At 40.7% G+C, this 27,530-nt stretch overlaps 1 protein-coding gene across 10 annotated transcripts; it reads right to left on the reverse strand.

The window, feature by feature from the left end:
- Positions 1-4,237: 4,237 nt before the first annotated feature.
- TBC1D24 (TBC1 domain family member 24) lies at positions 4,238-26,890 on the reverse strand. 10 transcript variants are annotated; one of them, XM_087912414.1, is made up of 9 exons: positions 26,677-26,790; positions 24,576-24,666; positions 14,429-15,470; positions 11,997-12,014; positions 9,147-9,305; positions 8,850-8,913; positions 8,047-8,142; positions 7,723-7,957; positions 4,238-5,774 (listed from the first exon to the last, which is right to left on the reverse strand). In XM_087912414.1, exons 3-9 carry the CDS (start codon positions 15,391-15,393, stop codon positions 5,620-5,622), a joined length of 1,692 nt encoding a protein of 563 aa, XP_087768540.1. In that variant the 5' UTR covers positions 15,394-15,470; positions 24,576-24,666; positions 26,677-26,790; the 3' UTR covers positions 4,238-5,619. The 10 variants fall into 10 exon arrangements, with proteins under 10 accessions (XP_087768540.1, XP_087768544.1, XP_087768542.1 ...); XM_087912418.1 differs by lacking the exon at positions 11,997-12,014 and having other exon boundaries at positions 26,677-26,890; XM_087912416.1 differs by lacking the exon at positions 24,576-24,666.
- Between the last annotated feature and the right edge of the window lie 640 nt (positions 26,891-27,530).

Below are 27,530 nucleotides of genomic sequence, written 5' to 3' on the forward strand. Positions count from 1 at the left end.
GTTTTGGGGAAACCCAGCTAAGGGGACGATGTTCTCCATGGACACTGAAGGACTCAGCCATCAGGCCAAGTTAAGGGTGCAGAAGGGACTGTGGCACTCTAGTTTTTCCACACAACTTTTTGCTCGCCGTGTGGCATCTGATGCCCAAGAGAGCTGCCTTGCTCTGTCTTTTGAGACCCCCACCTGTATTGCCCAGTTTGCATCTACTGTTGTGTGTTACACTTGCAAGCTATGTTTTGTGTCTCTAAACAATAAAGACCAAGGCATGGAGACCAACCAGCCAATCTAAATAAACCTCCTAAACCTCCAGAAACTGTGGGTTCTCCATCACTGGAAGTCTTCAAGAAGAGACGGGACAACCATTTGTTTGAAATGGTTATAGGGTCTGCTCTGGTTGGAACCAGAAGACCTCCAAGGTCCCTTCCAACTCTGTAGTTTTTTTATTTTTTTATTTTTAAAGAGTTTTTTTTTATGTTTAACAACAAACATAAACATAACTCTGTAGTTGTTTTTCTTGTTTCATTTTAGCAGCAGAGCTTCTCTGAGGACCCAACTTCTCAGAATCTTTCCTTACAAGTAGCCTCTACCCTCTCTAATTATTCCATGATTCATCACATGAGGAGTTTCCACAGAGTCTTTTTTCCTGCTTGTGGTTTTCACTTCCCCATTTTTTTTCTTCTTCTTTGCCTTTCTGGCAGGGTGTTTCCAAGATAGGTCTGTTGCAATCAGGGGCACAGCAGCCACACATTTTGCTAAGGAAGAAGGCTTTACATGACTTAAAGCAATGCCATTTGAATCCCTTTACCTGTTTAGATAGATAGATTAGGTAGGTGGGTAGACAGACAGACAGACAGACAGACAGACAGACAGATAGATAGATAGATAACTGATAGATAGATAGATAGATAGAGACAGACATATAAATAGAAGATAGATAGATGATAGCTAGCTAGCTAGCTAGCTAGCTAGCTATAGACATATAGATAGTGGATGATAGATTAGATAGGTGGGTAGATAGATAGATAGATAGATAGATAGATAGATAGATAGATAGATAGATAACTGATAGATAGATAGACAGACAGACAGAGACAGACATATAGATAGTAGATAGATAGATAGATAGATAGATAGATAGATAGATAGATAGATAGATAGATAGATAGATAGATAGATAGATAGATAGATATGGATGGATGTTGGGTATCTTTATACTAGATAGATGGATGGATGGATAGAGACAGAGAAATGGAAGTAGATGGATAGAGAAACAGATAAGACAAACAAATAGGTATAGATTTGAAACAAATGCCCCAAAGCTTACTGAATTCTTAATAGAAATATTCTACTTCTATTAATATTCCATTCTTTAAGGTGACAACATATGGTGTGTTTTTCTAAATAAAGCGAACAGATTCCAGTGAAGGCTCAGAAATCATTGTATCCAGGAGTGACTTGCTTTAACTACCTTTTCTGATTTTCCATCTGTCCAAGTCTTTGGAGTGATGTGCCTTCAAGTTCTCATATCTTTCGCCTTCATTAGCGTTAATGTGCTTAAAAATAAGTACAAAGGTGATGATTAAGGATATCCATTAGTTATCAATTTCAATTACAAATGTTTTTCCATGAGTCATGAATGCTCAAGCTACTGCATATAGCAATAGCACTTAGACTTATAGAACACTTTATAGCGCTTCACAGCCCTCTCTAAGCGGTTTACAGAGTCAGCCTCTGGCCCCTAACAATCTGGATACTCATTTACCCACCTCAGAAGGAGGGAAGGCTGAGTCAACCTTGAGCCTGATGGGATTTGAACTGCCAAATTGTAGGCAGCTGGCTGCAGAAAGTAGCTAGCAGTACTTAAATATGCTTAAACCAGTGGGTTTTTTCCCCACCCTCAAACACAGAAGCAAAACAAGACAGGTGAAAACATCTTTATTTTTGAGATTAGACCAGAAAGCAATATGGTCTAGAATAGATAGAAAAGTCCTTTTGCATAAACACACTGGACGTTGCAAGGCTTTATATGGAAACCATGTGTTGAAAACAGAATAACAATGTTGGAAGGGACCTTAGAGGTCTTCTAGCCCAACCTCTGCTCAAGGCAGGAATCCTATGCCATTCTGGACAAATGGCTATTCAACTTCTTTAATAACTTCCAGTGTTGGATCATTCACAACTTCTGCAGGCAAGTTGTTGTTGCACTGATTAATTGTCCTCACTGTCAGGAAATTTCTCCTTAATTCCAGATTGGATTTTTGCAGAAATAGATTTCTGAAGAACGCTTAGAGCTCTGTACCTGAGAAGTGCAGCAACATTATTATACATGCCCTGAAATTCAAAATGATGGAATTGGGACCTTTTTTTTTTTTTTTTTACTAGGGCCAATACAAAAGGCTTCCCTAATGTTGTTATTGGAATATTTATTAGAATAATAATCTTATTAGTTTTGATCCCCATTACAGAAAAGATGTTGAAACAGCTGGAAAAAGTGCAAAGAGCAACTAAGACGACTAAAGGCCAGGAGACAAAAACATATGAAGAATGATTGCAAGATTTGCGTTTGGCTAATCTAGAGAAAAGGACTAGGGGTTAGATATATTCCAGTATTTGCGATGTTGCCACAAAGACTTATTTTCCAAAGCCCCCGAGGGCAGGACAAGAAACAATGGATGGAAATCATCAAGGAGAGAGGCAACCTGGAATTAGGGAGAAACTTCCTAATAGTGAGGACAATTAACCAGTGGAACAGCTTGCCACCAGAAGTTGTGGGTGCTTCCACTAAAGGTTTTTAAGAAAAGACTGGATAGCTACCTGTCTGAAATGGTATAGGGTCTCCTGCTTGAGCAGGGGGCTGGACTAGAAGACCTCCAAGGTCCCTTCCAACTCTAATCTGATTGAGCTGTTTTATCACCAGTCCCAAATTATTAGTTCTACCACTCAGCTAGATCTATATGAAGTGACCACTGACATCTAGAGGGCTAAACGGGCAACGACTGTCATTCCTTTTAAAAGAAATGTCCGAACTTATTGTACGCTTGAGAAACATCCATTTAACCCTCCCATAATTGCAACATATGAACTGCCATTGCTTGGTAGAGATCCTAGGAGAGCGAAGCCCTAACACTGTGATGGCGAACCTATGGCAGGCATGCCAGAGGTAGCATGCGGAGCCCTCTCCATGGGCACGTGCACCACTGCCAGTTGCTCTTCTGGTTTCTGTCATGCTGGCCGGCTGGTCTTTGTGGGCATCAGAGCGCCCCAAAATACAGCCAAAAAACCAAGCCATTTTTCAGGCTGTTTTCAGACCACTTTCCGGGCCATTTTCCAAGCCATTTTCAGGCTGTTTTCTGGATATTTTTCAGGCCATTTTGGGGTCATTATCAGGCCATTTTCCGGGCTGTTTTCAGACTGTTTTTTGGCCTGAAAACGGCCCGAAAACCAGCCTGAAAACGATCCCCCAAATACCCTCCAAACAGGCATGCGCGTACCAGCCAGCTGGTCTTCTGGTTTCCGGCACTCCAGCATGCATGTATGTTCGTTCGGGCACTCGGTACCGAAAAGGTTAGCCACCACTGCCCTAATATGTGAAGGGTATCAGTTTGGGAAAATGTTGACTATGCAATAATATTTTACCAAAGCAGGAAAAAACACCCCAACTATATTTCCAAGAAAAGAGTTTGGCCTTTTCGTGTACAGTTAGTCCTCGACTTACCATCTTTTATTTAGTAAAACATTCAAAGTTACAATGGCACTGAAAGAAGGGACTTATGACTGGTCCTCGCACTTACAACTTTTGTGGTGTCTACAGTCACGTGTTCAAAATTTGGGAATGTGGCAACCATCCTGCCGTATCAGGTCTGCCATTCCATTCCAGTGATGTGGAGAGGGGGGATCTATTGCTTGGTTAACAGTTTATCCTCCATATTAAATTACTCAGGCCTCGTGCTCTGGAAGGGACACTCCAGCTCTGCATACAGCATTGAAACAACACGGGATGTGGCAGTTACCGGTTTCATAACACGATACCACAATCTCTTGAGACTGAAGGATGCCAATTCAATTCAAGCCAATGAAAGATGCTTAAGAATCAAGCCATGGTGTTAAGGGAGATTTGCCCGCACCCGAATCTCAGGATCTCAGCACCTGAACAACCCTGTTTCCCTAAGGAGCAACCTTAGATGCAGGAAAAACCTCCAACAGCAGGCCCCAAGAATTATGAAGCTGGTTTGAAAAATGAAGTCATATTCACTTTATTTGTATACAATAAAATCAACTGGATTTCCGGACAGACACAGAGTCCCACACTTTATACAGATTTAGGCCAGGACAACTGGACAAAGAGGAGATATAAATTATGAAGTGGGGAAAGGTACGGGGCCCAGAGAGTCACAAATGTCTCTGGAGGGGAAAAAAAAAAAAGACCCCCACCATCAGAAGTAAAATCTGCACTCACACATATTCAGTACACCTATCTTGAAAATCCAAGATGCACAGCACCAAAATGAATATAAAAAGAGGCAATCATGTTACTGAAAAAAACTGCAGGCCTGGAGAACTCCACCAGTCCTAATTAATGGAGAAATTAGAGAAATGGTTGGTTTATATACCGATCAATTGTTTCAGGTCGGACGGCTAATACTGCTTCGGAAATACTGTTACTCTAAGCACAAATGCAGAGGGCTAGTCTAGAAAAGGATGAAGTCATAGTTCTGGCTGCTGAGGATATTTTTGTGCACAATGTATATTGCATCGGACTTCAGTGGCCTGAAGTTGTTACAATAAAATAAGTATATTACTGATATGCGGTACCAGGAATGTAAAAAGAAAAATATGAGGAGGGTTGGAGGTCTCTTTCACATCTACAGATCAGTGTATCACTGCAGAATGAAAATTAAGACTCCTGAAAGGTATTTTCCCACATATTGGAATTATCAGCAAAGTTAGCAGTCGGGAGAGCAGGCAGGTACAACAGACTCAAAGCAGGGGTTAAATAGATTTAAGGAAGAAAGTCCCTGAAAATAATAGGTTGAATCTGAAGGTGCTTGTGTGCTATGCAATAAAATCTCTTCATCTACTGTAGCTCTGTTGAGGGAGTTCCTAGATGGATGTAATACGCAGGGGGTGAGAATGAGGGGAAACTGAAAGAAATCAGCAATATAATCCATTGATTTTTGGAGGGAAGCTCACAGTTATAAGAAATGACACTTGCTGGTTGAATCAGCTGCTAGTCCATCTCTGTCAACATCTGGAAAAAAAACCCAATGACATCTGAATACCTCCAGTGGATGGCAATGTTGACAGAGTTATGGATCAACTGAGGGGGGGATGTTAAGATCTCCCCCTTCCCACCAAAAACATCAGGGTGTGCATCAAACTCAACAGAGCAGAAAGAGGCTAATCATTTAGACTACACAGAATTACATACAAAAACACGGTGACTAAACAACTAGGCCCCAGATTTAGACGAGATCTCCCAATTTAGCTTTTTACGAAGTACAAACAAGGTTAATTTTTGGGGGGCGCTTCCAAGGATAGCTTGGTTCCTGCAACTGGAAATGGGCACGGAAACTTGAGAAATACTTCATGGGCTAGTCAATGTTGAAGGAGGCAACCTTCTCAGCTGTTCATAGTGTCCTTGAACCCCCAAACTTCCATGACAGCTATCTGGAAATTTTCGGAGCACAACGGTTGATTGTTGAAAGTATTGCAATGACCCGTCCTTCCGTGATTCAAGTCTCCATCAAGATAGAGGGCTTGGCCATCGCCACCACCTGCAAAGAAGAGAATTTTGGAATGTGTCTACGTCTTGGTGCTATCTCACAATACGGTTGTTGTATCACAGGTAATCCTTGACTTATAGTATAGCAGTAGCAATAGCACTTTGACTTATATACCGCTTCACAGCCATCTCTATGTGGTTTACAGCCTCTTGCCCCCAACAATCTGGGTCCTCAATTTACCAACCTCGGAAGAATGGAAGGCTGAGTCAAGCTTGAGCCTGCTGGGATTTGAACTGCCAAACTGCAGTCAGCTGGCAGTCAGCAGAAGTAGCCTGCAGTACTGCACTCTAACCACTGGCCACCACGGTATATCTGCTACAGAACCAGAATTTCAGTCATAAGTCATGACAGACACAAGTTGAGGCACCCACGTGATTGGCCCTAATTTTATAACATTTTTGTGCCAATCATTAAGCAAATGCCATCGCCATTAAGCAAAGACAACGGTCATTAAGCAAACTGAGTAGTTATTAAATCAATTCTTGTATTCCAGTTGGATTTTTTTTTGCTAGAAACTGTCTGAAGAGCCAGAAATCTGCAAAATGTTGTATGTTACAGTCACATGACTGCAGAAGACTGCAATCAGCTGTAAAGGTTAACGCTGGTTGCCAAGCACACTAAATGCAGTCATATGATCGTGATGTGTATGTGCATGCACAATTATTGGAACTCTGGAATCAGATTGTTAAATAGCTTTTTTTGGGGGGGGGGGGAGGGTTGTTCCATTGTAACTTTGAACAGTTGCTAAATAGACTGGTCATTAAGCAAAGACTACCTGTATTTTTGTAGACAGAAGAGAAACACTCGTGTCTTCATATATTTCAAATACCTGCCTCTAGTTCTTTTAACCAGGCTGCTTTGGAATTAAAAGACTATGACTGTCCCGATCATTAAAGGAGACTATTTGTAGCTCGGGGTTGAAATGAAGGGTTCTTGATGCTTTCTGAGCACCGCTGACCCTGATGATGTTACCCAGTTTGGGTAATGAAAGGTCTTCAAAAAAAAACCCAAGCTCAGAGAGCACCAAGGACCCCTCATGACTATCAAAATCCAACATGTGCATAATAATACTCAAGGAATATGGTGTCCATTGAATCTCAATTTATATATTTCATCTAATTGGCATCCTTTGCATAGTTACATCATTGTGACTATGCAGTGGCGCAGTGGCTAGAGTGCAGTACTGCAGGCTATTTCTATTGACCGCCAGCTGCCTGCAATTTGGCAGTTCAAATTTCACCAGGCTCAAGGTTGATTCAGCCTTCTATCCTTCCGAGGTGGGTAAAATGAGGAGCCAGATTGTTGGGGGCAAAGAGGCTGACTCTGTAAACCTCTTAGAGAGGGCTGTGAAGCACTGTGAAGTGGTATATAAGTCTATTGCTATCTATCAATCTATAGCTATCTATATCTCTATCTAAGAGCCGTGGTAGTGTAGTGGTAAGAATGCAGTATTGCAGGCTAACTCTGCCAGCAGTTCGATTCTCCACTGGCTCAAGGTTGACTCAGCCTTCCATCCTTCCGAAGGTGGGCAAAATGAGGACCCAAAATTTTTAGCTTACTCTCTAAAACCACTTAGAGAGGACTGTAAAGTACTGTGAAGCGATACATAAGTCTAAGTGCTATTGCTATTTTACACATGAATCCCTCCATGCCAATGATGTAAAATTTAGTGTTGCTTGCTAGACCTTCAACATTAGCTAGCTGCCTTTCAAAACCATTAGCCCAGTGGGTATAACGTTTTTAGAATACGGTAATCGCAGCATTTTGCGTATTCATTACCACTCTGACCCACATTTCCAGATACTTTTGGCTGTTCACAAATAAAAAGTGTTAAAGCAGCCTCAGCAAGTGCTAACGGAGAGCATGGAAGATAAGGCTCATTTCTCTCTGTAAGTACAAAAGACCGTTTTTGAGAGGAAGCGGAAAACTGGAGACCTACCTATGATGATGCAATCAGCGCTACCGGCCATAAACATGGACGCTGCTTTGGAAGGCAGATTGAAGTGTCGGGCGGAAAGGAAAGGGGAAAGGCGACTGGAAGGATCCGGGGGGAGATTGGTTGAGGAGGGGGAGTCAGAAACGGCCGAAGAATTGTTTTCTTGTTCAGAGCCAGTCATGGCGAGTTCTGGGTGTTTGATTATAACCCACTCGTACCGTTCCACTTCAGGCACCAGCTGGAAGAGGGCAGGAGATTAAATTGAAAAGCGAATGTGTTTAAGCCAGAACTGAAGACCTCTGGAAGAAAGTCACAATGGTTTCTTACCCTGAATACAAAACATTCTCCTGTCCCAAAGAAACTTAGCTTGCCTCCTCCTCGTTTGCGATCATGCCAATCGGTGGACAAATAAGCCCCACAGACCTAAGAGGGGGAGCACAGAAAACAGACACTGCCTTAGGGAGCGGATCTCTTCAGAATGTCAATATAACTGTGGTGGGATATAGTCTGGATTCCCAGCAGGGAGGGGCTGCTTTCCAGAGGGTAAAGAATCAGCAGAGCTTGGAATGTCTGATAGGCAGGAAGAGAACAAAGTCGGACCCTCCTTAGCAGCTCACAAAGTAGAACTACAGTGATACAAGTAATTGCTTTAGTCTGGCAAGATTCTGTCTGGAGGTGAAGAACAATAATGCTGCGTGTCCTTCTTGGGCCTGACAATAGCTGCTGTTTCAGTTGTCATCTCAACTCTGGCAGATTAAAAGCCAAGTGTGTTGAATATCTGAGTGTGCCTCCAATGAATCTTGGGTGGTAAATGCAACAAACAGGAGCATCAAACAAGTCAAAGGGACTTTAGTTGAAAAGAAAGAGAAAACAGAAATTTCTGCTTTTTTTTTTAGGGGAAGAAAATCTTAAGAAAGGGGTCTTCAAACTTGACAGCGTTAAGACTTGTGGACTTCAACTCCCAGAATTCCTCCTCCAGTCATGTTAGCTCAGGAATTCTGGGAGTTGAAGTCCACAAGTCTTAAACTTGCCAAGTTTGAAGACCTTTGTCTTAAGACATTGCTTTGTTCAAGCTTTCGAAATTCATCAAGGGAGCCTCTAACCAGTCTGTTCTTTATCCTTTCACTTACCTCTTGCATAGTTGTTTTAATCAAAAGGAGAGTTGGTTCATGCCCTTCACAATGTGAGTAAAACCTAATGTACAATAGATATAAAAAGATGTCTTTATGAAACATTAATTAATTAACTTCTACTTAAACATTAATTTACCTTCTACTAATTGAATACATTCCCCTAGGATCTGGCAGAGTCACAAACATTGACATATAGCAACTGACTTGATGGCGCACCATCAATACAGGGATATCAATTAATTTTTTCCTACTACAAATCCTTTAAAAAACAACAACGATGGAGTTAATTACTACCTGTTTAGGCTGCAGCCATGCTCTGAGGTGGTAAACAGCAGTAGAGGTTGGCAAAGGGCAAAGCGCTCAGGAATCCATGACCAGATGTCTCTCATCTTCTTCACATCGACAATTTCGGACTTGAAGTTCTCGGCATGAACAGCCAGGTGGACATTCTGCCTGGGGAACAACAAACAAAACAAGTTAAGAAAAGGCAACTGGCTTAAATCAATTCTACCTCTTTCGAGTCTTAAATGGGAAGAGAATTATTCCTAAAAGATAATAGCAGTAGCACTTGGATGTATATAGCAATAGAACTCAGGCTTATATACTGCTTCACAGTGCGTTACAACCCTCTCGAAATGGTTTACAGGGTCAGCTTATTGTCTCCAATAATCTGGCTCCTCAATTTACCGATCTCGGAAGGATGGAAGGCTGAGTCAACCTTGAGCCTGGTGAGATTTGAACTGCCAAACTGCAGTCAGCCGGCAGTCAGCAGAAGTAGCCTGCAGTACTGCATTGTAACCACTGTGCCACCGTGGCTCACCAAGGCTGAGTCGACCTTGAGCCAGTCAGGATCGAACTCCTCGCAGTGAGCATTGAGTTAGCCTGCAATACTGCATTCTAACCACTGCACCACCACGGCTCTTGCCTAAAAAGCTTTGCTTACCACTTTATTACATTGGAAGCCACTCAAAGTCGCTGTAACAGTGAGATGGGTGACATATATAATTTAAATAGGTCAATTGGCAACCGACAGTATCTTTGCCACAGGAGGCTCTAATATTGTGGGGAAGAAAGGGTTAAAAGAAATCGCAAATGTCTTGGTGACAATGAGAAATGTGAGACCAACGCATAAAGAAGACGACCAGGGCACAGAATCATACGTAAACCAGGAACAAGTCCACATAGCCATTTCTTTCTTGCAGCCAAGCTAGATTAAATGCAGTTTAGGCCAGGCAAAATGCAGGAATTGCGCAATGAAATTTTATGCCGAGTAAGTTTTGAGTACGTTTTTGTACATGCCAAGATGATTTGAAATGCAAGAAAACTGTTAAATACAACTTATTTTTTCCCTCCACTTTAACATGGGTATGCCTATGTAGGACGGCCCTTGGGAAAATGTCCATAATTATATTAACGCGATTCATGGTACCAGTGAAGGAGAATATTTATAGCTCAGGGTTGAAATGCAAGGTCTCCTTGGTGCTCTCTCTGAGCCAGGTTGTTTTCTTGCAGATGTTTCATTACCCAACTTGGTAATAATCATCATTATTTATTGATTTATGAGCTATGACCTATTATTTGCTGTTTATGTGTACACTGTGAGCTTACGCACCAGAGCCAAATTCCTTGTGTGTCCCATCACACTTGGCCAATACAAGAATATCCTCCCCTCCCCTCTCTTCTAAAAAGGCATATGCTTTTGGGAGCCACAGCTTATTTCATCAAATGGCAAATCAGCTCAAGTGAGCCGCAGCTCATGAAAGCTTCTGCCTTTTAATAAAAACGTGTTAGTCACGTTTTCCAGACTGCTTCCTTCATCATAGACAGACCTAGGTCTTCTAATACAATATTTTACTTCAGGTGGTCAACTGGACTATTGCAAACAGGCAATAACATCTTCAATGTGGCCCACATTTAGTGTCCACAATGCCTCTGTAGATAGGTAGGTGGCACTGCAAAAAAGCCTGAAATTGGATTAAGGGCTATTTTTGGAACATCTTGGAGAACCTACAGTCAACACATTTTCCCTTATATGCCAGAAGACACCAAGTCCAAAGAGTAGCAAATCACAGTGGAGTACATGGTTAGCTACCGTTTTCAAAGCAATTTTTGTATACTTAAGAGGAGTTTCATGTTTAACATCACATTCCCCCTACAGAATGTGGTTCGTAAAAGTTAGTTTTGTATATACCATTCTGGTAGCTTCCTGCAACTGCTGAGCACCAAAACCTGGATAGGTTCTAAAACAAATATACTCCTCTAAAGTGTAAAGTTCAGTTCCTGATAGAGGGCCTAAACACCAGATTAACATCTGTCTAACTGTGGTGGCACAGTGATTAAATGCAGTATCGCAGGCTGACTCTGCCTGTTGCCAGGAGTTCGATCCTGATCAGCTCAAGGTTGATTCAGCCTTCCATTCTTCCGAAGTTGGTAAAATGAGGATCCAGATTGTTGGGGACAATAGGCTAACTTTACAAACTGCTTAGAGAGTGCTGCAAAGCACTATGAAGCGGTATATAACCTAAGTGCTGTTGCTGTTGCTACCTATGTCTGACTAGTTCCAAAAAATATGGAAGTGATGGTCAGTGGAACTCCATTCCTGTAGACTCGTGACTATCAATGAAATCCATGAGGTTTATAATAATGAAGAGAAACAAAGCTTGCCTAGAATACGAACATGACTTGCCCAATATTTGAGGGGCTGTCACAGAGAGGAGAGGGGTCAAGCTATTTTCCAAAGCATCCAAAGGCCAGACAATGAATAATGGATGGAAATTGAACAAGGAGAGAGATTCAACCTAGAAATAAGGAGAAACTTTCTGACAGTGAGAAGAATCAACCCATGGAACAGAAGTTGCCTTCAGACATTGTGGGAGCTTCATCCTTGGAAGCTTTCAAGAAGAGACCGGACTGCCATTATCAGAAATGGTGTAGGGTCTCCTGCTTAGACTAGGTGACCTACAAGGTCCCTTCCATCTCTGTTATTAATTTGACAGAAGCAAGTAAAGACAGCCTTGCATTTTACTGCACTGCCACCAACTCACATAAGCTTATTGCTACCATTGTCTTAGTGTAGCCACAGCCATTTGGAAGCCGAATCAAATTAGAGTAGCGGAGCATGAAGATTCAAATGTTCAAACCTACCTTCTGGGAGATGTACTGCTGCAAAGCAATGCAGCAGATACGGAATTGACAGAAAAGAAGGCATGAGAAGGGAGATAAAAAAAGGAGAAATCAAGAAAAGATCAGCAGTTTCATATATCCCCATCCAGTGCATGGAAAAAGCCTACAGAGAAATACAGAATAAGATTTGAGCAGACCAACAGTTAAATTTCTTTCTTTCTTTCTTTCTTTCTTTCTTTCTTTCTTTCTTTCTTTCTTTCTTTCTTTCTTTCTTTCTTTCTTTCTTTCTTTTCTCTTCCTTCCTTCCTTCCTTCCTTCCTTCCTTCCTTCCTTCCTTCCTTCCTTCCTTCCTTCCTTCCTTCCTTCCTTCCTGTCAGTTCTTAATTCCTTCAATGGTTTTTAAATTTTCTAGGCCACGTTTCTTTTATAGGAATTTCCCTCACTCTGATTTCTAGTTCATTTATCTATGGAGATTCTCAGTCCTCCAAGTCAAAAGGCAACTGGACTTCGTTTTTTCCTTGAAGATGTTTCACTTCTTATCTAAGAAGCTTCTTCTTCAGAACTGAAGAAAAACAAAGAAAGCCCAGTTCTTGTTTTTTTTTGAAGAAAGGATCTTTGATTTAATTCATTTATTTTAATTTACTTTTCCTGACTCGAGTTCATTTGTCCATTCAACAAATCCCTTTTATCTTTGTTTTCCCCAAGCGCAGGGATTTTAAAAAGCATCATCAATACATATAGCAGATTATGCCTTATGATTTCAGGAGCAAGATACCGAAGGATCCATTAGAAAGGAGTCTTAAAAGTCATTTTAAGATTCTTATCACTGCTAAGCGAATCTGAATGTGTGAATACAGCGAAGGTGTTATTAAACCAAAGACTCTGTTAAAAGTTCATTCTAGCATCAATTTTCACAAGCTCTTTTTCTTTTTTTAAGCCAGAAGCAGGGAATATATTAACTGGAGGTTGCTGAATGATAAGGTTTGTGGGAAACTGAATGCAAGAGCTACAGGAATAGAGTTATATAGCTATAGAAATGATGCCCTTTACGAGCATGAAATATCAATTACTGATTTTGCTGCTAAATTATTTGAAGCTTTTCTATTTTGGGGTCAGGCAGCAGCTGGGAAACCAATTTTTTCACTGAAGTTTCTGTTTCAAATCCCTAAAAAGTGATCACATAAAAGGGCAAAACTATTCTTCCAAGTTCTAGAAATGCAACAGACCCCCAAATCATGATTTAAGTTATCAGAAAGCAGATTTTACTGGGAAAGATCTTGCAGCACTGAGGAAATGTTTTAAAAGGAATTCCCACTGGGATCTCCTTCACTAGATAACCACTTGTCAGGAATGGTTTAAATTTGGATTCCAATGCTGAAGAAAAATTTAGACGCAAGAGCTCCTTCAAACTAAATGGGACAGAACATTAACTTTTTTTTTTCAAGATTATACAAAAAATTGCCGTATCTCGTCAACTACTGGTTTTGGCCACAATTTTAGCAATATATGGAATATTGATCCAGCCCCCCCTCCCCCCAAATATAAGGGTTAAGAGGCGTTAATACTGGCCCATGCTTAATTTGAGGAATTTTTTTAATCCTCAAACACACTTGTGGACTTTAATGCCTTAGATGCTTGCTATCGTGATTTGAAAATGCTGTCCAGTTGATCCAGAGGTCGCCATTTTGCCCCTGAAGAAATATTCTGGAAAAATAACCTAATATTTGCTGGGTAACGTGACAAATTACAGAAAAAAACAATCTGCTGAGGTTGTTCTCTTTGATTCAATTAAACTTAGAGGTATGATAAATACACTGTGAGCTTATGCGCCGGAGACAAATTCCTTGTGTGTCCAATCACACTTGGCCAATAGAAATTCTATTCTATTCTATTCTATTCCTATTCTACTTCTATTCTATTCTATTCTATTCTAATTCCTATTCTACTCTATTTCTATTCTATTCTATTTTATTCTATTCTATTCTATTCTATTCCTATTCCACTCTATTTCTATTCTATTCTATTCTATTCTATTCTATTCTATTCTATTCTATTCTATTCTATTCTATTCTAATTCCTATTCTACTCTATTTCTTATTCTATTCTATTCTATTCTATTCTATTCTATTCTATTCTATTCTATTCTATTCTATTCTATTCCTATTCCTATTCCATTCTATTTCCATTCCATTCCATTCTTATTATTCCTACTCTACTCGACTCTATACAGTCTACTATACTCTACTCCTAAAACTTTATGCTTCGTCAAGTTTCCAAAAACTGACTTTTTCACATATACACCTATACTGTATAGATTATCTATATTTTCACAATGGTTGAAACTGAGCACAGATACGCTTGATTTTACGATAGCATTTATTCCCCACAATGCAAGAATGTAGTCCCTAGATTTTTTAAAAAAAAGCTTTTAGGGAAGACGCTGTAGACGCTACCTTTTCTGCTTCACCGTTATGCCTTTCTGCTGCAGGGCCTTCTCGTTGGCCATTTGCAGAAGCTGAATCTCTTTCCGCGAGAAGAGGCGGATGGCGAAAGCTTTCTCCAGCAGTCTCTCGGGAGAGACCCACTTCGCAATGTCCCTCACGAACGCTCGGATGTCCTGCTGTACGTTTTCCGACTCCTGGGTCTGCCCAACTCTGAACTTGTGGAAGAATTTGAGGAGAGCCAACGCAACCCGGTAGAGCACCTTGTAACCTTCCACCAGGAACACATCGAAGACGCGGGCGAGGTAAACGAGGGGCAGCTCCCCGAAGAGCCACCGGTGCCAATCCGAGTAGACTTCCAGCACGTCTTTGGAGACGGCCACCATAAGTTTATGAGCTGCCTGGCAGTACTTATTAACCAGGTCCCCGAATGTCATGCAAGACGACTCGAAAGCCAAGAAGGTCTGATCGATGAAGTGCTTAGACGGGTCGTTGCAGGCCAGGATGCGGCAAACTTTCTCAAAGCACTCGGCCTCATCCCTGCTGTAGTGAAGGAGGAGGGCCACCACGGAAGGCAGAGCCGGGCAGAATGAGATGTCTGGGAACTGGTTCCCAATGCAAGAGATAATCTTCCTGATGGCGCCAATGCCTTCCGCGTTCAGGCAGTAGGTGGGGACCAAGCTATTATCTACGAATTCTGGAAGGGGAAGCGTGTTGCTGTTTCTCTTGCCAACAATTTTCACCACAATGTCTTGGTAGACGTGGGCATCGGGGGTCACCGTGCGGCAAGGGATAGAGCTGATCAATTTGTCATATACTTTGGCTCTTAAAGAGTGGCTCTTGGCCCAGTAACCTTGGCGAGCCAGTTGTTTCAGCATTTCAGTGTGAAATTCGGTGCCGGTCAGTTCCTTCTCATCTTCGGCCTGGATGGTAGCATCCATCTTATCCCAATCTATAAACCTACTGTATTCACCCATGGTTGCCAAGGCAGTCTTAAAGACACAACATCAGCAATTTCTTTTTAAGTAGTCCCTTGGAAAGTTTACCCTGCCTCCTGCAATAGAACAAAAGGTTATTTAAATTTGGAAGTGTCAGGTTACCTTTTTGTGGCTAATTGTATAGGAGTGAGGGCACATTACTGGATGGAAACAGTCCTTTTTTTTAAAAAAATGGAATTATGTAGGCAACGGCTTATATTTAATGTACACAACTAATTAGCGCATAACCCAATACTTTCTCTCAAGGATGACTTGAGAAGCTAAGAGACAATTTCTGAATGCATTAAGTGGCTACAGAATACATATGGAAGATTATAAATGGCAGTCAATTGTCATCTCACACATAATAGCAATAGCACTTAGACTTATATACCGCTTTACAGTGCTTTGCAGCCCTATCTAAGCGGTTTTACAGAGTCAGCCTCTTGCTCCCAACAATCTGGGTCGTCATTTTACCCACCTTGGAAGGACAGAAGGCTGAGTCAACCTGGAGCCTGGTGAGATTCGAACTGCCAAATTGCAGGCAGTCAGCAGAAGTAGCTTGCAGTACTGCACTCTAACCACTTCGCCACCGAGGCTCTTATTACTTAACAAAAGTTTAAGATATTGTTTTCAGATAATAGAGATATAACTTTCTAGAAGACCACACACTCCTGGGTCTTCTACATGGCTTTGTAATTGCAAACTCACACCTAATAAAGGATCTCACTCATTATAATCTAATAATAATGAACAGTAATTTATAGCACTTTAAATTGATCAATCAAAATCTACAGGACTCTCTTTTTTCCAAAAGCACACATAAAAGACCACTCAATATACCATTTTAAAGTCTCCCACGGTATTTCTCAACCTGAGCAACTTCTAGATCTGCAGCTCTGAGTTCCCAAAATTTCTCCAATAACTATGCTGGTTGGGGAATTCTCAGAGTAGTTGAAGTCCCTTATTTTGAAGTTTTGCAGGCTGAGGAACATTGATTTAGGAACTCACTTTTGACAATTGTTTGATTAAACTGGCCAGCCTAACCATCTTATATTCCCTAATTGAAAAACAATACCCCCAAAATCCCCAACCATGATAAATTCTTTCTGCTTTAGAGAATGAATGTTTTTTTCTTTTGTACTAATTAGTACAAACAATTACAATTCCACTAATAGTTTCTCTGTATTTCTTATTGTAAGTCACCTTTTGCTATTTTATCTATGAGCCATTGTTTTTTTAAAAAAATTATAGTCTCAAACATTCTGAAAAAGAAAAAAAAGATCAATACAATATGTGACTAGAGAAGGATTTGAGCCCCTACCCAAACAGTAGATTTATACAATGTACAGGCTTCTGCAACGGAGTTCCTTAGTCTCTTAATCTGAACTCAGTTCTTGGAATTGTGCTTTGTGCCTGGGACAGAAGTGGAAGCAGGCTGAAGGGAAGAGATAAAGCTGTTATTGCTACTCAAATGCCTGACTTTGCAACTCAAACACGTGACCCAATGGTTCACGGCAAAGCCATTGGGTTCAAGGGTTGCATTTTCTTGCAGTTCAGCTGTGACAATCAAGAAGAAATGACAAGCAAGCGTTTACAGAAAGCTGGATACTAATTTCACGTTATGCAACATAGGACTAATACAGGCAACTGATGGTATTTTTCTAGAAGAGCAGGCTGAGTTAAACGTGTCATTAGTTTGGAGTCGTTGCATTGCTACAAGAGACCCAAGTTCCCCCCGGTGAATTCCATGGATCCTTGTCTAGTGCCAATTTATTTTTGCATTTAAGCTTTGTGCGTTTAAACTTTCATTTCCTATCCCAGTAAGCATGGCGTTATTAGCCATAACCACACCAGCAATAAGCTTACATAGCTTCTATTAATTATCTGATTAACCCATCACCTTAAAGATATCATTGGTAGACCAGGAAAATGGATTATTTGTCACAGTCTTGTATCACGGCTGCTAACATGAGCTGCTACAAGAAAGTTTTTAGCGGCACAGATTCATTAACAAAACTACAATTGCTGGAAGATCTCTTAGCAATTTGGAGAAGTCTGGTAGATGACAGTTACAGATAATGGGGAAAGAGGCCTGCAAACACTATAATTGAATAGTAGTTCTTGTTTAGAAATACAAGGTCATTATGGCCCACTTAAAACTGACACGTGTGTGTTCCACAGTGTTTTCTAACCACAGATTAAATGGGAGCTATACAAATATAGTCTATTATACAAACAGACTCCAGCTACATTAGCTTTTTGTTCATTGTGTTCATTGAATTTTATAGCGTTCGACAGCAATACTGTCAAGTGTTTCAGTATTTTAACAAATAAAGTATTTCTTCCATAGAGAAAGATTATACCGTGCTTAAAGATACAATTATTAAAACAACTTTGCTGGAAAGGGGCTGACACGAAGCTAGATGTTAGTAAATTATCATTTTAATTTATCCATGTTATTTATTTATTTTCAGCCCATTTTTATATATTTGACAGGTGACTGATAGGAGACCAAGGCTTATGGAACTGGTACATGCTTGAGACCAATTCTACCATTGCAACCGGTCCTCACACTTATGACCATTGCAACATTCCCACAGCAACATTATCAAAATTCAAGCCCTTTGGCAACTGGCATGAAAGTTGCATTGTTCAGAGATGAGGAGATTGCTATTTGCGATTTTCCTAGTCACCTTCCAACAAAGTCAACTAGGAAGCCAGATTTGCTTAATGATTATGTAATTCCTTTAATAACTGGAATGACCATGAAGGTCGTAAAATCAGCCCTGACTACTTAACAATTAGAAATTCAGATGCCAGTTATGGTCATAAGTTGAGAACTAGAAATAATAACCTATAACTAGGTTATAATAATCTATAGCTTGAAAATGGAAACAACGGCAGTCTAATAAACCTTTTTTTTAATCATATAATTATGAAACCCAAACATTAGCCTCTTTCTTACCCACACTAAAAACGATCAAATGAATCTATAAACTTGAATCCTTATAATCCCCTTGAAATTACATTTTCTCAGCTATTAAGTTGAATCTATAGCATTCAACTGAGAAAGACTGATAGATCCAAACTAACCAGATTCGGTTAAAAAATCAGTAGTACCAATGTTTGTTTTTTCTTCCTTTCTAGAGAAGAAAAAAAGGCTTTTAAGCATCTTGCTTGCTGAATGGTTATAAAAAAATTAGAGAACTTGCAACTAACCAAAGTTAGTTGTAGAATGTAGAATGCAGCCAGGATGACTGAATATCTAATTCTCAGATTAAAAATCTAAGAAAACAAATTTGGGGGTGTCTGGAAATTTAAAAACTTACTTTTATGAATGTGAAACTTTAAGCTGTAGTTAAAATGGCTGCATACGAGTTTATTTTAAATGCTTTTGGTATCAATGTAGCCCTTTCTTCTCTCTCAATGGCTTTTCAACCCAAAGTCATGAGAAAAATGATAGCTTAATTGGTTACTCGTGGTTAAAATGTTCAATTATAATCTCCTTAATTTCTTGAAAAAAATCTGGAAGAAAATATCTATGCTGATGCTTTGCAGCACATAGGTAGTAATGTTTACCGCCTGAAGGCATAATTACTTTTAGGAAGCACCAATTAAAACACTATAAAAATGATAAACAAGGGCAGTTTTATTTTGTTTATTTAACCTGTAGGAGATTGGCCATTTCAAGTTTACAATTTGGCGCATTTGAACTTAGCATTGCAGGATGAGGAAAAAAAACATCTATATAAATAGGTGTTTAACATCTAATCTTTTGTGTTTATGCAACACCAGCTCTGTAACTATGATAGTTTAGTTTGTTTGAAGTATCAACAACCAGTCCAGATAACTAGAGATAGCAACAATCATTTTAGATTGTTCATGTTTTGAGATATATCTTACCTTTACTACCGGTACTTATAAAGCTCATGCTAAAAAGCATAAACCCATTCCATTTCTAATATGACCATTCTATTTATTATCAAATTTATATGATGGAAAGGGATTACAATGCTCTATTCTGGAGGATGCTAAACTAATCAGAGTGCAAGGCAGGAAAATCTCCAAAAGGCAACCCTTTGCGTGCAATGCATTGTTACACACATTCATTCTGTAGTTCTTTTTTTTAAACTAATTTTATTGAATTTTCACCTTTAAAAACAAATTCTATATACATTTTTGCAGTTTTTTGTGACATCAGTTAGTCCATTCTCCTGTACATACATACATACACTATTTACAATTTAAACTTTTAAGTTATCTTTTCTTTCTGTTGTCTAACCAGGCATACCATTTTCCCCAGACTGTATAGTAGTTCTAATAAATTTGGTGGATGGACAACAGCGATGAGTGCACTGCCTGAAAGACCCCCAAATATGAGATTAATTAGTGATCATGCAGAAAAAAACTATTTCTGCACTGGTTTAAAGTTGACACTGTATTAATGGGACATAACCAACTGAGCAGCTGTTGTGCAAACTGGCAGATAATCAACGTGGAATCCGAAGCACGGGCAGGTAACTAACAGGTTGCTGATGCGGGTAGGCAGGTAGGCACTCTGATTATGCTTGTCTTGCAAGGAACCATGGGACAAGGAGGGGGAATAATGAGGGGGCCTGAAAAAGGAACCCAGGTTCCCCCCGCAGCACCTTGCTCCCTCCATCCTCAAGCCAAGCCCTACTTCTTTCGGCAACTCCCTTCCCCGCTACCTTGCCTGCGTGAAAAGGCAGCCCCTTACCTTCGTCTCGCCTCCCCTGTCCTCAGGAAGCCCACGTGCATGCGCCTTGCCCGCCCTTTTCTTTACCTCCCTCCCGGAGCGCGCTTCCGCCTCACCTGTAGACTCCGCGCTCCAGGTAACCAGGCGCGAAACCCACCTGGACAGCCAGCGCAGGCGCAGTTGACAGTCTCCGATTTCGCCCCTCTACTTTGGTCCGCGCAGGCGCTTCCTGTACTTATTCTCCGGGTTTCTGGCGCGCACGCGTAGTGAGGATTCCAAAGCCGGTGCGGTTTGTTTTGGGGGGGTGGGGGGGAAAGAGGAAGGGTGCTGTCACGCGCATGCGTAGTGGCGCTCCCTCGCATCTTCCTTGGAGGATGGAAGTGCAACATCACTTTTTAAAAAATTCTAGGACGCGAGGGCTAGAATTAACCAGAATTAATTAATTAATTAGAATTAATTAATCAATTAAGGAGTGCTAGCTAATCATCCTGTGAACGGGTCACTGTCGAGAATCAGGAAAGTCTAAAAGAGAAGAATATGAGGGATCATAACGTGGGAAAAGCAGAAACTTCAAGCTGTATCTCCTGCAAATTTTCTGTTTCCAGGTGAAGGATCGGAAACATTTGCAGGAAAGGAATAAGGAAAGGGAAAAAAAGAGAGCAAGGAGAAGGAGGGAAAGGAAGAAGAAAAGGAAGGAAGGAAAAAGGAAGAAAAAAAGAAGGAAAGTAAGAAAAGAGGAAGGAAGGGAAAAGGAAGGAAAAGAAAAGAAAAGGAAGGAAGGAAATGAGAAGAAAAGGAGGGAAGGAGAAAGAAAGAAGGAAAGAAAAGAGGGAAAAAAGAAAAAAAGGAAGAGAGGAAGGGAAAGAAGAGAAGGAAGGAAGGACTAAAGAGAGAAAGAAAAGAATAAAAGAAGGAAGGAAGGAGGATTTTGTGAGAACAAGGAAGCAAGGACAGAAGGACGATTTTGTGAAAGGAAGGGAAGAAGGGCCAGGCTATAGCCCTCCATCCTTTCCATCTTCAGGCCTTTCTGGGATGTGGAAGAGTGGCCTGGATTAGTATGAAAGGAAATATACATCTGGAAGTTTCTTCACTTACCATAATTGGACAATTATTCATACTGAGCCATGGTGGCACAGTGATTAGGATGCAGTACTGCAGGCTACTTCTACTGGCTGCCTGCAATTTGGCAGTACGAATCTGACCAGGCTAAAAGTTTGACTCAGCCTTCCATTTTTCTGAGGTCGGTAAAATGACCCAGATTGTTGGGGGCAATACACTGACTCTCTAAACCCCTTAGAGAGGGCTGGAAAGCATGGTGAAGCGGTATACAAGTGCTATTGCTATTTTCCTTCCTTCCTTCCTTCCTTCCTTCCTTCCTTCCTTCCTTCCTTCCTTCCTTCCTTCCTTCCTTCCTTCCTTCCTTCCTTCCCTTCCCTTCCCTTCCCTTCCCTTCCCTTCCCTTCCTTCCTTCCTTCCTTCCTTCCTTCCTTCCTTCCTTCCTTCCTTCTTTGGTGACGCAGTAGTTAGAATGCAGTGTTGCAGGCTAATTCTGCCCACTGTCAGCAGTTCAATCCTGACTAGCTCAAGGTTGACTCAGCCTTCCATCCTTCTGAGGTGGGTAAAATGAGGACCCAGATTGTTGGGGACAAGAGGCTGACTCTGTAAAACCGCTTAGAGAGGGCTGTAAAAGCACTGTGAAGCGGCATATAAGTCTAAGAGTGCTATTGCTACTGCACTTGCTGGAAACAGCCTTACTGGAAGCTGGCCAAAGCCAACCGTTGAATATGTGGGATGCCCTACCCATCCCTTTCCCAGTCATGTAGGCAGCTGGAGGGGAGGACAGCCCTCTGGAGGAAAAAGAAAAGGTTCTGCAGAAAACTTAAGAGAATTTTCATTCCAGATGTTGAAGTGATAGTAATTGTAATCAGAGGGGTGGCAGTAATGATAAGGGCGATTTGTGAGGTTGCAATCTGTTGAGTTACAATCGAGGGCACAAGCTATACTTTATACAGGCAGTCCTTGACTTTCAACAGTTCATTTAATGACCGGTTACGACGGCACTGAAAAAAGTGACTTAGGAGCATTTTTCACACTTATGACCATTGTAGTACTAAATGAGGACTGTAAATCGAGGACTGTATATGGAAAGAAGAAGAAAAAGATGCAAATGTTTGCCTGTTTTTTTTCTGGTCATTAGAAAACTCGGGCAAGGCCTGCCTGGAGTTTCACCTGCCAAGAAAACAAACCCCTAAAAAAAAAACCCTCGCATTTCACCAAAAAAAGACACCTTAACTTTTTTGGCAGTGTTATCTGAATCGCCCAGCTGTAGGCAAGATGTTGGGAAGCAGCAGCAGCAGCTGGAATTGGTATCCCCCCTTTCTCTGATTTTTCCCTCCCTCCCCCCACCCACCTTCTCATCTTTCCCATAGGGCCGCAGCTTATCTCGCTGACATTTATTCATCAGTGTGAGTTTTGCACTCGCCTCCAAAGGAAATTCCTGCCTCTCCTGTAATCCCCACCCCCAACCTCCCTATACCTTTGCACCTGAAACAGTCTCTGTCACCTGGTTCCTTAAGTGCTCTCTTTTATTTTAGAACTCTTTACAGAGGAACCGCAAAGAGGATGCTAAAATCTGCCCGGAGTAGGGAAAGCACGATAAAAGCCCCGGGGAAATATATTTGATCTCCAGCTGTGGAACACTTGGGAATTCTTCTTCTTCTTAAAGCGAAGGGGTTTCCACTGAATGAGATTGGAGTTTTCATTCCAGCTCTCTCATGTTACAAATTGCAATCCTCCTATGGATATTTCTGCAGTTTTAATTACTGGTAGGCTTCGATTTATAATAGTTCACTTAGTGACCATTCAAAGTTACAACAGTACTGAAAAAAGTGACTTATGACCGTTTTTTTTTCACCCTTAACGATCTTTGCAGCCTCTTTGCAGTGATCAAAATCCAGGCCCTTGGCAACTGACTCATATTTATGTTGGCTGCTGTGTCCCGGGGTCATGTGGTCTCCTTTTGCGACCTTCCGACCAGCAAAGCCAATGGGGGAAGCCAGGTTCACAACCGTGTTACTAACTTAACAACTCTGGCAAGAACAGTTGCAAAATGGGGAAAAAGTCTCACTTAACAACATAAATTTGTGGCTCAATTGTGGTCGTAAATTGAGAACTACCTGTATGACTCTATCCATCCATCCATCCGTTCTGACCAAGGCTTTCTAAACTGTAATTACGCACATGCTTATTTTAAAAACAAGAGTTATTTTATTGCAACGCTGGGAATTGTTTTCATTCCTAGTCAGTAATGAATCTCAAACAGTCCCTCGAGATAAGCACCCACCTTTCTTTTCTGTGAAGTGCTGCCAATAACAGAAGTATCAAATGAACTAGGAAAAAAACCAACCGTAGTACAAAGAGAATGAATCCGAACCGAACGAATGACTTTGCTTCCTGCAAAGGTTTCATCATCTTTGCCTGACCTTCATACCTTATGAGAGGGGCAATCACCTCCAAGCCTTACTTCCAAGTCATCCCTTTTGTCTCAGCTGCTCTCGCCTTCTAGCAGCTCTGTGCACACACGCACTGGGGACAGGCTCCCTTTGTTCCTCTGCCTCGCTGCTGCCAGACTCTGGAGGCTCCGGAGCAGCACTGCACTCCCAGATGGTCCTGGCCCCTTCTCTGCATTGGATACAGGACCCTCATCCGAGTCCTATGCAGACTCCTGGACTGGTCCCCTTTCTTACTCACTGTCCGACTCTGCTGCCCGTCTGCACAGGCTGCTGGCGAACCACAACACCATCCAATATCTATCATCAACCTATTATCTATCTGGTATTTTGTATATCACCCCGAATAAAACAAAAATGGAATACCACCTTGGTTAATTGCACATTTATTACTATGTTTCTTTGCAATCTTCATAAACTGGCTTTGGGCAGATTAAGAACAATAAACTTGTAATTGCACCGTGAACAATACACCCTAAAGTGTATACTTATTTCATTACTGGAGCCCTCCGCACCTTGCTATAATAAACCGTTTTACTTAAACATTAAACAAAGAGAAAATTGAAGGAATGGATCGGCTTCTACAAAGTAACTTTTATACCTGATTTTCTTTCCTTGTAGAGAGAGATATGTTGCTGTTCCTAGTTGCCTTTCCTCAAATCAACAGCAGAGGGCAATCTTCCCTTTCTTAAATCCCACAAATGATATATTTTTTTGCCCAATATCCAAATATTGTTTTGGTTGATAAAAGCCAAAGCAACAGTTTAAAAGGATGCCCCTTAAATGCCTATTTTAAAATAGGAAACATACTTAGAACTACAGTGCCCAAAGCCAAGAATAAAAAACAGACCAGTATCTTGATCTACTTTTTGAACTTCAGAAATCAGTATACTTTCTGGGAAAATGATTGTTTTGCCATGGTTAACCTAAACAATGGGACATTAGCTACCTACCTGAGTGGCTATGTTCATACATCATGTTATGTTTGGTTATCTTATATAGCATGTTCAGCAAATCCAGGCTGGTTAGGTATATTGTGTGAATCTAGAAAATAGACGAGTATAATTTAATCAGGAGCTGTGTGAAAATTCCCCCTTCCCCTCTCACTACTAATTTTAGTTCATATGCTAATTTCTGTCTGGATAGATTCTAAGTAGGGGGAGAAAATGAACATATATTCTGCTAGTTGAAATATGTATAATTTCTTGGTTTACCATCCTGGATCAAAGGCGAGATTGAGCAAGATATAAAACCATCATAATCTATCTGTCTATCTGTCTGTCTATCTATCTATCTATCTATCTATCTATCTATCTATCTATCTATCTATCTATCTATCTAATTACTGTCAACTATTTTATCTATAAAGCTTCCATTTCAGTAAAAGTGATTCTGGGCAACACAAAACAATCATATAAAATTATAACACCAAAGTCATTATAAAAACAATCATGATAAATTCAAAGACATTTGGGAGTTGGTTCACCAGTTTTAAAATTGTTGAGGTTGAGGACATTGAATTGGAAGAACACAGAAAAGAAAAAAGCAAGATATGAAGAAAAATATAAAGACACAAAATAGTACAATTGTGCACCAATGATCAACATGTAATTGCTAAAATGTATATAAACATTTGTTAAAATCTGAAACAGGAAAAACATGTTAAAGAATGTATGATAAAGTGGACTAAGATGGTTTTTCAAATAATTCTTGGTATGCTTTTTTTGCTGAGATCCAAAGATGTGTTTTCGGGTACAAGTTGCACATGCTGTATATCTATTGATAGAAGCATCACTTATCATAGTTTGACATGTAGGCTAGTTAAAGGAAAATGGCCCATCAAATCAGTATCACCTCATGGTAGCTGCATGGAGTGTTCTTGTAACCGAAATGGTGCACCATTGCATACTGGATTCTTTTAAAAAAAAAACCCACAACTTTCCAGCATAGTCCAAACTTATCGGATCACCTTGTGGTCTCTTATCCCGTTGCTAACCGTGCCTCACACTCTTACCCTTTGTGAATCATTCAAGGTTAGGAAGCTCCTGCCCCCTGCTGTAGCGAAAAACCAGGTCAAGCTCAGCTCCTGGTGATCCATGGACATCTGATTTCTTGGCAATGATAAAGAAATCATTTGCCCTTCTGGATATATGTTTTCAGCTCTTCATCTACAATGCTGGGTTTCTGCTTGGTCTCTGATCCAAAGAGAAATCCGCTTTGCTTTTTTTTAGGATCAGCTACAGTCTACTACCATATTTACTCTGATTCTTTATCTCCTTCTTCCAGCCACTTTTAAATTGGCCAACCATTGTTTTGAATTGCCAAAGTGGGCCTGTTTCTTGTTGCTCCAGATCCCTCTACCACACTGCAGCCGTTGGCAGCCAGAATAACCACAAATATGGATCCTAACCAGTGTGGCCCAATTTGATGTGGAACGAAAAGAGGCATCAAGCATTTAAAAGGAGAAGAAGAATTGGGGGCCCTGGTCTCTCTCAGCAACTATCAGAGTTGTTGGAGAGAGAGAGAGAGAGAGAGAAGGTGGATGGGTGCCAGAGAACAACATCTGGTTGGAAAAACCCATCAGGGTATGGAAAACATGTAATGTGGATTCTCTTGGCTTTTGCACAGAAAGGGAGACAAGGCAGGCGTTTGGCTGTGGCAGACACCGTGGTTTTATGGTGACTGCAGAGAAGGCTATCTCTATTTAGGTTCTGTTTCAACTAAGCCTGCGGAAACGTAGAGGCAAATCTCTCTAACATGCATGGACTTCAACTCCCAGAATCCCTCAGCCAGCATATCCTGTAGTAATAGGCACCTCAGCTGAAATCCCCAAACAGGTGGAGCACCATTAGCATTGATTAAAAAAAACAAGAAATCACCACCGGTCAATTGCAAAAGGCAGCCTTACTTGAAACAGCTTACATCCTGTGCTGATACTTTTAATATTATCAAGCAACAGCTGCCTATTGCAGGTCTTCGAGAGGTGGATAAAACTGCCAAACCCAGACTAAATTGTATGACAGTGCGACAACAACAACAACAAATATGACTTACCTGTGTCCCAAAAGTTGTGGGAATATAAAGTGAAAAAAATTGTCGACAATGAGAGGGTGAAGATCTTGTGAGACAGATCGTCATTTGGAACACAACACGCCAGATATCACAGTCACTGAAAACAAGCATGCAATTTATTGATATTGCTGTACCAGGAGACGCCAGAGTCGAAGAAAAAGAACTGGAAACGATCAGGAAATGTCGCAACCAGGCCAGTGAAACTACGCGATTATGGATGAAATATGTAACAGTGATACCCATTGTCATTGGGGCGCTTGGTACCATGCCCAAGAATTTTACAAAACACATCAAGAAATTGCAGCTTCCTGCCATAACACCAGTGGAACTGCAAAAAACTGCGCTACTTGGAACATCGTATATTTTAAGAAGATACTTGGTTGATACCTAGGACGCTGGCAGCAACCCGTATCATCCACCAGCAGCAGTCAATGATATTTGTGATACATTCTTAAATGTTCAGTTGATTGAGTTTCATGTTTAATGAACAAAAGATAACAACAATATCAATAACCAATTAAAAAATCTACTGTGAATGGGAAAATAATTCCCAGCTTCACAGTTGATCCGTTTCAATTATTTGATGAAGTTAATATGGACAACCAAGTGATCATTAATTAGGCCAATTAAGGGGCACAGAGAGAATGAGATAACATTCTGATAAAGCCTATTATCTGGATTTTTCAAAATATGGATTCTATACGATTTTTTCCCCCTGGAAGGAATGACCTTTGCAATGATCAGACCACAGATTAATCCGTATCTTTCACAACAAAGAGGTACAGTGGAGAACCTTTGCCAATGGCTGATTTTACCTTTGTTTTGCAAGTAAAATT

The sequence above is a fragment of the Pseudonaja textilis genome, chromosome 14, assembly GCF_049901715.1.
Source record: "Pseudonaja textilis isolate UNSWEBS1 chromosome 14, rPseTex1.2, whole genome shotgun sequence".
Lineage (NCBI taxonomy): Eukaryota > Metazoa > Chordata > Lepidosauria > Squamata > Elapidae > Pseudonaja > Pseudonaja textilis.